The sequence below is a fragment of the Salvelinus fontinalis genome, chromosome 13 (genome assembly GCF_029448725.1).
Source record: "Salvelinus fontinalis isolate EN_2023a chromosome 13, ASM2944872v1, whole genome shotgun sequence".
In the NCBI taxonomy this organism is placed as follows: domain Eukaryota; kingdom Metazoa; phylum Chordata; class Actinopteri; order Salmoniformes; family Salmonidae; genus Salvelinus; species Salvelinus fontinalis.
Genome location: NC_074677.1, coordinates 68,955 through 84,839, shown reverse-complemented (window position 1 = coordinate 84,839; position 15,885 = coordinate 68,955). Strand labels below are relative to the sequence as shown.

The 15,885-nt window shown below is 50.5% G+C and overlaps 1 protein-coding gene across 1 annotated transcript in view; it reads left to right on the top strand.

Moving 5' to 3' along the window:
- The window catches only part of LOC129867889 (periostin-like), a gene marked incomplete at its 5' end in the record, with an annotated part of 67,180 nt that extends 52,983 nt beyond the window's left edge, over positions 1-14,197 (top strand). The window contains 3 exon segments of the mRNA XM_055941359.1: positions 9,673-9,759; positions 10,149-10,187; positions 12,227-14,197. Coding sequence (XP_055797334.1) covers positions 9,673-9,759; positions 10,149-10,187; positions 12,227-12,381 — 281 coding nt within the window.
- Positions 14,198-15,885: the final 1,688 nt, after the last annotated feature.

Sequence of the window (15,885 nt, the reverse complement as noted above, 5' to 3'; positions counted from 1 at the left end):
CAGGACTAGGGTATAGGAATGACCAGGGTCGAGGGTTGAGGGTATAGGACCAGGACTAGGGCATAGGTCCAGGGTCGAGGGTATAGGACCAGGATCGAGGGTATAGGACCAGGGTCGCGGGTATAGGACCAGGGTCGAGGGTATAGGACCAGTACTAGGGCTATAGGTCCAGGGTCGAGGGTATAGGACCAGGGTCGAGGGTATAGGACCAGGGTCGAGGGTATAGGACCAGGGTCGAGGGTATAGGACCAGGGTCGAGGGTATAGGACCAGGGTCGAGGGTATAGGACCAGGGTCGAGGGTATGGGACCAGGACTAGGGTAAAGGACCAGGGTCGAGGGTATAGGACTGTACTAGGGTATAGGACCAGGGTCGAGGGTATAGGACCAGGACTAGGGCATAAGTCCAGGGTCGAGGGTATAGGACCAGGACTAGGGTATAGGACCAGGGTTGAGGGTATAGGACCAGGACTAGGGCATAGGTCCAGGGTCGAGGGATATAGGACCAGTACTAGGGCATAGTTCCAGGGTCGCGGGTATAGGACCAGGGTCGCGGGTATAGGACCAGGGTCAAGGGTATAGGACCAGGGACGAGGGTATAGGACCAGGGACGAGGGTATAGGACCAGGGTCGAGGGTATAGGACCAGGGTCGAGGGTATAGGACCAGGGTCGAGGGTATAGGACCAGGGACGAGGGTATAGGACCAGGGTCCAGGGTCGAGGGTATAGGACCAGGGTCGAGGGTATAGGACCAGGGTCGAGGGTATAGGACCAGGGTCGAGGGTATAGGACCAGGGTCGAGGGTATAGGACCAGGGTCGAGGGTATGGGACCAGGGTCGAGGGTATAGGACCAGGGTCGAGGGGATAGGACCAGGGTCGAGGGTATAGGACCAGGGTCGCGGGTATAGGACCAGGATCGAGGGTATAGGACCAGGATCGAGGGTATAGGACCAGGGTCGCGGGTATAGGACCAGGGTCGAGGGTATAGGACCAGGGTCGAGGGATATAGGACCAGTACTAGGGCATAGGTCCAGGGTCGAGGGTATAGGACCAGGGTCGAGGGTATAGGACCAGGGTCGAGGGTATAGGACCAGGGTCGAGGGTATAGGACCAGGGTCGAGGGTATAGGACCAGGGTCGAGGGTATGGGACCAGGACTAGGGTAAAGGACCAGGGTCGAGGGTATAGGACTGTACTAGGGTATAGGACCAGGGTTGAGGGTATAGGACCAGGACTAGGGTAAAGGACCAGGGTCGAGGGTATAGGACTGTACTAGGGTATAGGACCAGGGTTGAGGGTATAGGACCAGGACTAGGGTATAGGAAAGACCAGGGTTGAGGGTCGAGGGTATAGGACCAGGACTAGGGCATAGGTCCAGGTTCGAGGGTATAGGACCAGGACTAGGGTATAGGACCAGGGTTGAGGGTATAGGACCAGGACAAGGGCATAGGTCCAGGGTCGAGGGATATAGGACCAGTACTAGGGCATAGGTCCAGGGTCGAGGGTATAGGACCAGGGTCGCGGGTATAGGACCAGGGTCGCGGGTATAGGACCAGGGACGAGGGTATAGGACCAGGGTCAAGGGTATAGGACCAGGGTTGAGGGTATAGGACCAGGACTAGGGTATAGGACCAGGACTAGGGTATAGGACCAGGGTCAAGGGTATAGGACCAGGGTCAAGGGTATATGACCAGGACTAGATTATAGGACCAGGGTCGAGGGTATAGGACCAGGGTCGAGGGTATAGCACCAGGGTCGAGGGTATAGGACTAGGGTTGAGGGTATAGGACCAGGGTCGAGGGTATAGGACCAGGACTAGGGTATAGGACCAGGACTAGGGTATAGGTCCAGGGTTGAGGGTATAGGACCAGGGTTGAGGGTATAGGACCAGGGTTGAGGGTATAGGACCAGGGTAAATGGTATAGGACCAGGACTAGGGCATAGGACCAGGACTAGGGTAAGGGACCAGGGTTGAGGGTATAGGACCAGGACTAGAGCATAGATTCCAGGGTTGAGGGTATGGGACCAGGGTCGAGGGTATAGGACCAGGGTGGAGGGTATAGGACCAGGGTCGAGGGTATAGGACCAGGGTTGAGGGTATAGGACCAGGGTGAAGGGTATGGGACCAGGACTAGGGTATAGGACCAGGGTTGAGGGTATAGGACCAGGACTAGAGCATAGTTTCCAGGGTTGAGGGTATGGGACCAGGGTGGCGGGTATAGGACCAGGGTCGAGTGTATAGCACCAGGGTCGAGGGTATAGGACCAGGACTAGGGTATAGGAATGACCAGGGTCGAGGGTTGAGGGTATAGGACCAGGACTAGGGCATAGGTCCAGGGTCGAGGGTATAGGACCAGGACTAGGGTATAGGACCAGGGTTGAGGGTTTAGGACCAGGACTAGGGCATAGGTCCAGGGTCGAGGGTATAGGACCAGGATCGAGGGTATAGGACCAGGGTCGCGGGTATAGGACCAGGGTCGAGGGTATAGGACCAGTACTAGGGCTATAGGTCCAGGGTCGAGGGTATAGGACCAGGGTCGAGGGTATAGGACCAGGGTCGAGGGTATAGGACCAGGGTCGAGGGTATAGGACCAGGGTCGAGGGTATAGGACCAGGGTCGAGGGTATAGGACCAGGGTCGAGGGTATGGGACCAGGACTAGGGTAAAGGACCAGGGTCGAGGGTATAGGACTGTACTAGGGTATAGGACCAGGGTTGAGGGTATAGGACCTGGACTAGGGTAAAGGACCAGGGTCGAGGGTATAGGACTGTACTAGGGTATAGGACCAGGGTTGAGGGTATAGGACCAGGACTAGGGTATAAGAAAGACCAGGGTTGAGGGTTGAGGGTATAGGACCAGGACTAGGGCATAGGTCCAGGGTCGAGGGTATAGGACCAGGACTAGGGTATAGGACCAGGGTTGAGGGTATAGGACCAGGACTAGGGCATAGGTCCAGGGTCGAGGGATATAGGACCAGTACTAGGGCATAGTTCCAGGGTCGCGGGTATAGGACCAGGGTCGCGGGTATAGGACCAGGGTCAAGGGTATAGGACCAGGGACGAGGGTATAGGACCAGGGACGAGGGTATAGGACCAGGGTCGAGGGTATAGGACCAGGGTCGAGGGTATAGGACCAGGGTCGAGGGTCGAGGGTATAGGACCAGGGACGAGGGTATAGGACCAGGGTCCAGGGTCGAGGGTATAGGACCAGGGTCGAGGGTATAGGACCAGGGTCGAGGGTATAGGACCAGGGTCGAGGGTATAGGACCAGGGTCGAGGGTATAGGACCAGGGTCGAGGGTATGGGACCAGGGTCGAGGGTATAGGACCAGGGTCGAGGGTATAGGACCAGGGTCGAGGGTATGGGACCAGGACTAGGGTAAAGGACCAGGGTCGAGGGTATAGGACTGTACTAGGGTATAGGACCAGGGTTGAGGGTATAGGACCAGGACAAGGGCATAGGTCCAGGGTCGAGGGATATAGGACCAGTACTAGGGCATAGGTCCAGGGTCGAGGGTATAGGACCAGGGTCGCGGGTATAGGACCAGGGTCGCGGGTATAGGACCAGGGACGAGGGTATAGGACCAGGGTCAAGGGTATAGGACCAGGGTTGAGGGTATAGGACCAGGACTAGGGTATAGGACCAGGACTAGGGTATAGGACCAGGGTCAAGGGTATAGGACCAGGGTCAAGGGTATATGACCAGGACTAGATTATAGGACCAGGGTCGAGGGTATAGGACCAGGGTCGAGGGTATAGCACCAGGGTCGAGGGTATAGGACTAGGGTTGAGGGTATAGGACCAGGGTCGAGGGTATAGGACCAGGACTAGGGTATAGGACCAGGACTAGGGTATAGGTCCAGGGTTGAGGGTATAGGACCAGGGTTGAGGGTATAGGACCAGGGTTGAGGGTATAGGACCAGGGTAAATGGTATAGGACCAGGACTAGGGCATAGGACCAGGACTAGGGTAAGGGACCAGGGTTGAGGGTATAGGACCAGGACTAGAGCATAGATTCCAGGGTTGAGGGTATGGGACCAGGGTCGAGGGTATAGGACCAGGGTGGAGGGTATAGGACCAGGGTCGAGGGTATAGGACCAGGGTTGAGGGTATAGGACCAGGGTGAAGGGTATGGGACCAGGACTAGGGTATAGGACCAGGGTTGAGGGTATAGGACCAGGACTAGAGCATAGTTTCCAGGGTTGAGGGTATGGGACCAGGGTGGCGGGTATAGGACCAGGGTCGAGTGTATAGCACCAGGGTCGAGGGTATAGGACCAGGACTAGGGTATAGGAATGACCAGGGTCGAGGGTTGAGGGTATAGGACCAGGACTAGGGCATAGGTCCAGGGTCGAGGGTATAGGACCAGGACTAGGGTATAGGACCAGGGTTGAGGGTTTAGGACCAGGACTAGGGCATAGGTCCAGGGTCGAGGGTATAGGACCAGGATCGAGGGTATAGGACCAGGGTCGCGGGTATAGGACCAGGGTCGAGGGTATAGGACCAGTACTAGGGCTATAGGTCCAGGGTCGAGGGTATAGGACCAGGGTCGAGGGTATAGGACCAGGGTCGAGGGTATAGGACCAGGGTCGAGGGTATAGGACCAGGGTCGAGGGTATAGGACCAGGGTCGAGGGTATAGGACCAGGGTCGAGGGTATGGGACCAGGACTAGGGTAAAGGACCAGGGTCGAGGGTATAGGACTGTACTAGGGTATAGGACCAGGGTTGAGGGTATAGGACCTGGACTAGGGTAAAGGACCAGGGTCGAGGGTATAGGACTGTACTAGGGTATAGGACCAGGGTTGAGGGTATAGGACCAGGACTAGGGTATAAGAAAGACCAGGGTTGAGGGTTGAGGGTATAGGACCAGGACTAGGGCATAGGTCCAGGGTCGAGGGTATAGGACCAGGACTAGGGTATAGGACCAGGGTTGAGGGTATAGGACCAGGACTAGGGCATAGGTCCAGGGTCGAGGGATATAGGACCAGTACTAGGGCATAGTTCCAGGGTCGCGGGTATAGGACCAGGGTCGCGGGTATAGGACCAGGGTCAAGGGTATAGGACCAGGGACGAGGGTATAGGACCAGGGACGAGGGTATAGGACCAGGGTCGAGGGTATAGGACCAGGGTCGAGGGTATAGGACCAGGGTCGAGGGTCGAGGGTATAGGACCAGGGACGAGGGTATAGGACCAGGGTCCAGGGTCGAGGGTATAGGACCAGGGTCGAGGGTATAGGACCAGGGTCGAGGGTATAGGACCAGGGTCGAGGGTATAGGACCAGGGTCGAGGGTATAGGACCAGGGTCGAGGGTATGGGACCAGGGTCGAGGGTATAGGACCAGGGTCGAGGGTATAGGACCAGGGTCGAGGGTATAGGACCAGGGTCGCGGGTATAGGACCAGGGTCGCGGGTATAGGACCAGGATCGAGGGTATAGGACCAGGGTCGCGGGTATAGGACCAGGGTCGAGGGTATAGGACCAGGGTCGAGGGATATAGGACCAGTACTAGGGCATAGGTCCAGGGTCGAGGGTATAGGACCAGGGTCGAGGGTATAGGACCAGGGTCGAGGGTATAGGACCAGGGTCGAGGGTATAGGACCAGGGTCGAGGGTATAGGACCAGGGTCGAGGGTATAGGACCAGGGTCGAGGGTATGGGACCAGGACTAGGGTAAAGGACCAGGGTCGAGGGTATAGGACTGTACTAGGGTATAGGACCAGGGTTGAGGGTATAGGACCAGGACTAGGGTAAAGGACCAGGGTCGAGGGTATAGGACTGTACTAGGGTATAGGACCAGGGTTGAGGGTATAGGACCAGGACTAGGGTATAGGAAAGACCAGGGTTGAGGGTTGAGGGTATAGGACCAGGACTAGGGCATAGGTCCAGGTTCGAGGGTATAGGACCAGGACTAGGGTATAGGACCAGGGTTGAGGGTATAGGACCAGGACAAGGGCATAGGTCCAGGGTCGAGGGATATAGGACCAGTACTAGGGCATAGGTCCAGGGTCGAGGGTATAGGACCAGGGTCGCGGGTATAGGACCAGGGTCGCGGGTATAGGACCAGGGTCGAGGGTATAGGACCAGGGTCGAGGGTATAGGACCAGGGACGAGGGTATAGGACCAGGGTCGAGGGTATAGGACCAGGGTCGAGGGTATAGGACCAGGGTCGAGGATCATGGGTCGAGGGTATAGGACCAGGGTCGAGGGTATAGGACCAGGGTCGAGGGTATAGGACCAGGACTAGGGCATAGGTCCAGGGTCGAGGGTATAGGACCAGGACTAGGGTATAGGACCAGGGTTGAGGGTATAGGACCAGGACTAGGGCATAGGTCCATGGTCGAGGGATATAGGACCAGGACTAGGGTATAGGTCCAGGGTCGAGGGTATAGGACCAGGGTCGAGGATGTAGGACCAGGGTCGCGGGTATAGGACCAGGGTCGCGGGTATAGGACCAGGGTCGCGGGTATAGGACCAGGGTCGCGGGTATAGGACCAGGGTCGCGGGTATGGGACCAGGGTCGCGGGTATGGGACCAGGGTCGAGGGAATAGGACCAGGGTCGAGGGTATAGGACCAGGGTCGAGGGTAAAACACCAGGGACGAGGGTATAGGACCAGGGTCGAGGGTCGAGGGTATAGAACCAGGGTCGAGGTTATAGGACCAGGGTCGAGGGTATAGGACCAGGGTCGAGGGTATAGGACCAGGGTGGAGGGTATGGAACCAGGGTCGCGGGTATAGGACCAGGGTCGCGGGTATAGGACCAGGGTCGCGGGTATAGGACCAGGGTCGCGGGTATAGGACCAGGGTCGCGGGTATAGGACCAGGGTCGCGGGTATAGGACCAGGGTCGAGGGTATAGGACCAGGCTCGAGGGTATAGGACCAGGGTCGAGGGTCGAGGACCAGGGTCGAGGGTATATGACCAGGACTAGGGTATAGGACCAGGACTAGTGTATACGACCAGGGTCGAGGGTATAGGACCAGGGTCGAGGGTTTTGGACCAGGACTAGGGTATAGGAAGGACCAGGGTCGAGGGTTGAGGGTATAGGACCAGGACTAGGGCATAGGTCCAGGGTCGAGGGTATAGGACCAGGACTAGGGTATAGGACCAGGACTATTGCATAGGACCAGGACTAGGGTAAGGGACCAGGGTTGAGGGTATAGGACCAGGACTAGAGCATAGGTTCCAGGGTTGAGGGTATGGGACCAGGGTCGAGGGTATAGGACCAGGGTGGAGGGTATAGGACTAGGGTCGAGGGTATAGGACCAGGGTTGAGGGTATAGGACCAGGGTGAAGGGTATGGGACCAGGACTAGGGTATAGGACCAGGGTTGAGGGTATAGGACCAGGACTAGAGCATAGGTTCCAGGGTTGAGGGTATGGGACCAGGGTGGAGGGTATAGGACCAGGGTCGAGTGTATAGCACCAGGGTCGAGGGTATAGGACCAGAACTAGGGTATAGGTCCAGGGTCGAGGGTATAGGAAGGACCAGGGTCGAGGGTTGAGGGTATAGGACCAGGACTAGGGCATAGGTCCAGGGTCGAGGGTATAGGACCAGGACTAGGGTATAGGACCAGGGTTGAGCGTATAGGACCAGGACTAGGGCATAGGTCCAGGGTCGAGGGTATAGGACCAGGGTCGAGGGTATAGGACCAGGGTCGAGGCATATAGGACCAGTACTAGGGCATAGGTCCAGGGTCGAGGGTATAGGACCAGGGTCGAGGGTATAGGACCAGGGTCGATGGTATAGGACCAGGGTCGAGGGTATAGGACCAGGGTCGAGGGTATAGGACCAGGGTCGAGGGTATGGGACCAGGACTAGGGTAAAGGACCAGGGTCGAGGGTATAGGACTGTACTAGGGTATAGGACCAGGGTTGAGGGTATAGGACCAGGACTAGGGCATAGGTCCAGGGTCGAGGGATATAGGACCAGTACTAGGGCATAGGTCCAGGGTCGAGGGAACAGGACTGTACTAGGGTATAGGACCAGGGTTGAGGGTATAGGACCAGGACTAGGGTAAAGGACCAGGGTCGAGGGTATAGGACTGTACTAGGGTATAGGACCAGGGTCGAGGGTATAGGACCAGGGTCGCGGGTATAGGACCAGGGTCGAGGGTATAGGACCAGGGTTGAGGGTATAGGACCAGGACTAGGGTATAGGAAGGACCAGGGTTGAGGGTTGAGGGTATAGGACCAGGACTACGGCATAGGTCCAGGGTCGAGGGTATAGGACCAGGACTAGGGTATAGGACCAGGGTTGAGGGTATAGGACCAGGACTAGGGCATAGGTCCAGGGTCGAGGGATATAGGACCAGTACTAGGGCATAGGTCCAGGGTCGAGGGTATAGGACCAGGGTCGCGGGTATAGGACCAGGGTCGCGGGTATAGGACCAGGGTCGCGGGTATAGGACCAGGGTCGCGGGTATAGGACCAGGGTCGCGGGTAAAGGACCAGGGTCGAGGGTATAGGACCAGGGACGAGGGTATAGGACCAGGGACGAGGGTATAGGACCAGGGTCGAGGGTATAGGACCAGGGTCGAGGGTATAGGACCAGGGTCGAGGGTATAGGACCAGGGACGAGGGTATAGGACCAGGGTCCAGGGTCGAGGGTATAGGACCAGGGTCGAGGGTATAGGACCAGGGTCGAGGGTATAGGACCAGGGTCGAGGGTATGGGACCAGGGTCGAGGGTATGGGACCAGGGTCGAGGGTATGGGACCAGGGTGGCGGGTATAGGACCAGGGTCGAGGGTATAGGACCAGGGTCGAGGGTATAGGACCAGGGTCGAGGGTATAGGACCAGGGTCGCGGGTATAGGACCAGGGTTGAGGGTATAGGACGAGGGTCGAGGGTATAGGACCAGGGTCGAGGGTATGGGACCAGGGTCGAGGGTCGAGGGTATAGGACCAGGGTCGAGGGAGGGTATAGGACCAGGGTCGAGGGTATAGGACCAGGGTTGAGGGTATAGGACCAGGGTCGAGGATCATGGGTCGAGGGTATAGGACCAGGGTGGAGGGTATAGGACTAGGGTATAGGACTAAGGTATAGGACCAGGACTAGGGTATAGGACCAGGACTAGGGTATAGGACCAGGACTAGGGTGTAGGACCAGGGCTAGGGTATAGGACCAGGACTAGGGTATAGGACCAGGACAAGGGTATAGGACCAGGACTAGGGTATAGGACCAGGACTAGGGTATAGGACCAGGACTAGGGTATAAGACCAGGACTAGGGTATAGGACCAGGACTAGGGTATAGGACCAGGACTAGGGTATAGGACCAGGGCTAGGGTATAGGACCAGGACTAGGGTATAGGACCAGGACTAGGGTATAGGACCAGGACTAGGGTATAGGACCAGGGCTAGGGTATAGGACCAGGACTAGGGTATAGGACCAGGACTAGGGTATAGGACCAGGGTTGAGGGTATAAGACCAGGTCAAGGGTATAGGACCAGGGTCGAGGGTATAGGACCGGGGTCGAGGGTATAGGACCGGGGTTGAGGGTATATGACCAGGGTTGAGTGTATAGGACAAGGACTAGGATATAGAACCAGGACTATGATATAGGAGCAGGACTAGGGTACAGGAGCAGGACTAGGGAACTGTGTTCTACAGTGTCAAATTGTTTTTGTGGATCCATATATCTGCCATTTTGTGTCTAACAACTCCAGTTTCCTCCCACAGGCCCGGAATTCTCTAAGATCACCACCATCCACGGCAATCCGGAAATGATCGACCAAGAGTCAGAGAGGATCACCAAACTAATCCAAGGTCAGACTCTACAATCTTTCAAGTTGAAGTCCTAATTAAGATTTTCAGACCTGAAGACAAGTTGTCTCTGTCAAGCATCTTCGCCTAATTTAAACAACAGTTTTCAGACCTCAAGGCAAGCTGTCTCTGTTAATTAAGCACCTTCCCCTAATTTAAACAAAACGCAAGCATGCACTTAATAACAGTTAGGAAGAATGTCCTCCCTGCATTGTGTTGCAAATGGCTTTTGCTTCAGAAAGATGCATATTTTGCATCACAAAAAGGTACCAGGACAGCCATTTTACAAATTGTCTTACGTTCTTGCATTGGGCACTTGCATAAGGTATAGATTATGTGTTTGGCTGCATGTTCCAGTTGAGTGACGGTTTGTTATCTCTCTCTCTCTACAGGTGGAGGTAGTATGCGGGCCCCTGCCAAAAGAGCTCCTGGTAACTACAGAGACATGACAAGACACACACATACACACACCCCACATCAGTGAAATTACAACTCATTCATCAACAGGTTCGTCAACAGCCCTACTTAAAACTTCTTATGGCTGCAATCCCGTTAACGGGATCGATATGACAACAGCCAGTGAAAGTGCAGGGCGCCAAATTCAAACAACAGAAATCGAATAATTAAAATTCCTCAAACATACATGTATCTTATACCATTTTAAAGGTAATCTTGTTGTTAATCCCACCAAAGTCTCCGATTTCAAATAGGCTTTTCAGCGAAAGCACCACAAACGATTATGTTAGGTCACCACCAAACCAAAATAAGCACAGCCATTTTTCAAGCCAAAGACAGGAGTAACAAAAAGCAGAAATAGAGATAAAATGAATCACTAACCTTTGATGATCTTCATCAGATGACACTCATAGGACTTCATGTTACACAAGACATATATGTTTTGTTCAATAAAGTTGATATTTATATCCAAAAACCTCAGTTTACATTGGCGCCATGTTCAGAAATGCCTCCAAAATATCCGGAGAAATTACAGAGAGCCACGTCAAATAACAGAAATACTCATCATAAACTTTGATGAAAGACACAAGTTTTACATAGAATTAAAGATACACTTGTTCTTAATGCAACCGCTGTCTCAGATTTCAAAAAGCTTTACGGCAAAACACAATATTCAATAAACTGAAAACAGCGTTCAGCCACAAAAGCAAGCCATATAGTTACCCGCCAAATTGTGCAGTCAACAAAACTCATAAAAAGCATTATAAATCTTCACTTACCTTTGCTGATCTTCATCGGAATGCACTCCCAGGACTCCCACTTCCACAAGAAATGTTCATTTTGTTCGGTAATGTCCATCATTTATGTCCAAATAGCTATTTTTGTTAGCATGTTTGGTAAACAAATCCAACGTCAGAAAGCGCGTTCACTAAAAGCAGACGAAATGTCAAAAGGTTCCGTAACAGTCCGTAGAAACATGTCAAACGATGTATTGAATCAATCTTTAGAATGCTTTTAACATAAATCTTGAATAACGTTCCAACCGGAGAAGCCGTAGGAAGTGCAAACTCATCCATATCTCGCTGTGAATTCAATAGGATCTTGGTTGAAAATCCACCATCCTCAGAATTCGCACTTCCTGTTTGGAGTTTTTCTCAGGTTTTTGCCTGCCATATGAGTTCTGTTATACTCACAGACATAATTCAAACAGTTTTAGAAACGTCAGAGTGTTTTCTATCCAATACGAATACTAATATGCATATATTAGCAACTGGGACTGAGGAGCAGGCAGTTTACTATGGGCACCTCTGTGCACCTTTCATCCAAGCTACTCAATACTACCCCTGCAGCCATAAGAAGTTTTAACGCTGATGATCAAGACAAGCTGTCAAATGATTGGTGTCAGCACTGTAAGACAATATGCAAACAGTCACCAAGTCACCAACTCAACAATATGCAGACAGTCACCAAGTCTACCGATTAAATATCTATTATCGTTGGAAAACCCTAACCTATGATTCTTACTGGTGGTCTCTACCTCTATCTGTCTCTGTCTCTCTATTTTGTCTCTCTCTTTCCATGTATTTTTCTGTTATACTCTTATTTTTCCTTTCCCTCTCTTCTTCTTGTTCCACTACTGTTCTTCCTGTCTTCCCCTCTCTTCTGCCTGTTCCGCTACTGTTCTTTCTGTCTTCCCCTCTCTTCTTCCTGTTCCACTACTGTTCTTCCTACCTGTCTTCCTCTCTCTTCTTCCTGTTCCACTACTGTTCTTCCTACCTGTCTTCCCCTCTCTTCTCCCTGTTCCACTACTCTTCTTCCTACCTGTCTTCCCCTCTCTTCTTCCTGTTCCACTACTGTTCTTCCTGTCTTCCCCTCTCTTCTTCCTGTTCCACTACTGTTCTTCCTACCTGTCTTTCCCTCTCTTCTTCCTGTTCCACTACTGTTCTTCTTGTCTTACCCTCTCTTCTTCCTGTTCCACTACTTCCCCTCTGTCTGTCCATCTCTTTCTCTACAGTTGGTGTAAGGAGGAGGAAGGTAAGGCTGGTAAGACGCCACAACAACCAAAAGTCACATCCAGCCAAGACCAGTCCATACCAGTCCAGGCCTGACCAGTCCAAACCAGTAAAACCAAACCAGCAAAGACCAATCCAGACCAGTCCAGACCAGTAAAAACCAGTAATGACCAGTCTAGACCTATCCAGACCAGTAAAAAACGGTAATGACCAGTCCAGACCAGTAGAACCGGTAATGACCAGTCCAGTCCAGTAAAAACCGGTAATGACCAGCCCAGACCAGTAAAAACCGGTAATGACCAGTCCAGACCAGTAAAAACCGGTAATGACCAGTCCAGACCAGTAGAACCGGTAATGACCAGTCCAGTCCAGTAAAAACCGGTAATGACCAGCCCAGACCAGTAAAAACCGGTAATGACCAGTCCAGACCAGTAAAAACCGGTAATGACCAGTCCAGACCAGTAGAACCGGTAATGACCAGTCCAGTCCAGTAAAAACCGGTAATGACCAGCCCAGACCAGTAAAAACCGGTAATGACCAGTCCAGACCAGTAGAACCGGTAATGACCAGTCCAGTCCAGTAAAAACCGGTAATGACCAGCCCAGACCAGTAAAAACCGGTAATGACCAGTCCAGACCAGTAAAAAACGGTAATGACCAGTCCAGACCAGTAGAACCGGTAATGACCAGTCCAGTCCAGTAAAAACTGGTAATGACCAGCCCAGACCAGTAAAAACCGGTAATGACCAGTCCAGACCAGTAAAAACCGGTAATGACCAGTCCAGACCAGTAAAAACCGGTAATGACCAGTCTAGACCAGTAAAAACCGGTAATGACCAGTCCAGACCAGTAATGACCAGTCTAGACCAGACTAGCCCTGCAGGAATATCTTTCCAGATCACCATAGAGACACTGCAAGGAGCTCGCCAAGGTACACAGCAACACAAAAACACTTTCTAAGTTCCCTTGATGGGAAACTAAAGGAAGAACCCATGTGGAACATCTATAACAATCAACTAAGCTACCTGGGCAGCAAAAGACGTTGAAAAGACGTTGGAAATACGCATTTCTTTGGTTGAAAAGACGTTGGAAATGCGCATTTCTTTGGTTGAAAAGACGTTGGAAATGCGCATTTCTTTGGTTGAAAAGACGTTGGAAATACATAGTTTGGGCCAATACAACTGGGCCAATGGTGTCGGACATGATATGTTTTAACAATACTAAGAGAATCAGTAATCCTTACATGTAATGTATGCGAAGAAATGTACTTTTATGAACTTTTATGAACTTTTATCAACTTTTGCTTTGGTGTGGATTAGGTAGAACATTGGAAATAAAAATTGAACGGTGGAAAAAATAAACGTTTGTTTGTTTTTGGTTAAACACATGATTTAATAGGGGAAGACATTTTGTACTCTTTTATTATGGCGCTGGCATTCTGTATTGTGCATCTCGACCAATAGAAATGAAGCACTCTGTCTTATGGATGCTTCTTGACCAATAAGAATGGAGCGTTCTGTTTTATGGATGCAATCTCAACCAATAGAAATGAAGCATTCTGTCTCACGGTTGCTTCTTGACCAATAAGAATGAAGCATTCTGTTTTATGGATGCATCTCAACCAATAGAAATTAAGCATTCTGTCTCAGGGTTGCTTCTTGACCAATAAGAATGAAGCATTCTGTTTTATGGATGCATCTCAACCAATAGAATTTAAGCAATACTTTTTATCCTTTAAAGATGCTGTAATTATCAAAACTTGACAAACCAACCAGATTTTTTTTGTTTTACTTAGTTTTTAGTTTTTCCTGTTTCGATGACTGTTTTCTGATTAATTTGTTGGGGTTCGTTATTGATTGAGACTGTTCAGGTGTACAATAAGGCATAAGACCTACCCAACATAAGACCTACCCAACATAAGACCTACCAAACATGTTTTGGAAATAAATGTTCAATAAATGTTTTTTTATCATGTCTGGTCATATTTTTATTGTATTCAATCTTTATTTTAGCAGGGATTCCTATTGTTACTGAGGTCTCTTTTACAGAGGAACCCTGCACGACAAGACCAGCAGCAGTTACACAAAGACCATTACAGAGGAACCCTGCACGACAAGACCAGCAGCAGTTACACAAAGACCATTACACAACGACCATTACACAAAGACCATTACACAAAGACCATTACACAACGACCATTACACAAAGACCATTACACAAAGACCATTACACAAAGACCATTACACAAAGACAATTACACAACGACCATTACACAACGACCATTACACAAAGACCATTACACAAAGACCATTACACAAAGACCATTACACAAAGACCATTACACAAAGACCATTACACAAAGTTGAGTTACACAAAAGTGAATTACACAAAAGTGAATTACACAAAAGTGAATTACACAAAAGTGAATTACACAAAAGTGAATTACACAAAGTTGAGTTACACAAAAGTGAATTACACAAAAGTGAATTACACAAAAGTGAATTACACAAAAGTGAATTACACAAAAGTGAATTACACAAAAGTGAATTACACAAAGTTGAGTTACACAAAAGTGAATTACACAAAAGTGAATTACACAAAAGTGAATTACACAAAAGTTGAGTTACACAAAAGTGAATTACACAAAAGTGAAATACACAAAAGTGAATTACACAAAAGTGAGTTACACAAAAGTGAATTACACAAAAGATAACTGCACAAAAGTTAGACACACAAATTGTTGAATCAATGTGGGAGCACAGGAATGCAACCACAATATGAGAGCTCTCTCTCCTGTCCCATCTGGGACTCCGCTTGACTCACCAAGTGTTTCCTGACTAAAAGACAGCTAACAAGGAAAGACGGGCAAGTCCCAGCGTTTCCCATTAGCTCGATCGCCATAAACATCAAGGGAATTGCCTTTAATAAAGTACATATTGTTGACAGTGCAGTGACCTTGTTGACAACCTGCAATTGATTGAATCTCTGCCTTAATTCTCCTCTAATGTACACACACATACACACGCATACACACACGATACACACAGCTTCCATGGCATTCCACTACCCAACTCTCAGCTCCTAAACAAGGCGTATGATTCATATGGAATCCTGTGACATCACTCGGAAGCAGAAGGTCAGGAACAGAAGGCTTGTGAAATCCATTACATCACTGATTACGTCACTGATTACATCACTGACGTATTTGCATCTCAACTGTTTTCATGTGTTTCTTTGTTTTTAGCTCTAACAAATTGAAAACCCTAATCATTGGCGACTCCATTACCCGCAGTATTAGACTTAAAAAAAGGGGCAGGGCTACCGACGTAAAGGCTAATCTGAAGATGGTGCTGGTTAATAAGGCTAAAACTGGCGAGTGTAGAGAGTATAGGGATATTGTTATCTACGTCGGCACCAACGGTGTTAGGATGGAACAGTCAGAGGTCACCCATCGCAACATACAGTTGAAGTCGGAAGTTTACTTACACCTTAGCCAAATACATTTAAACTCAGCTTTTCAAAATTCCGGACATTTAATCCGAGTAAAAAGTCCCTGTTTTAGGTCAGTTAGGATCACCAATTTATTTTAAGAATGTGAAAAGTCAGAATAATAGTAGAGAGAATGATTTATTTCAGCTTTTATTTCTTTCATCATATTCCCA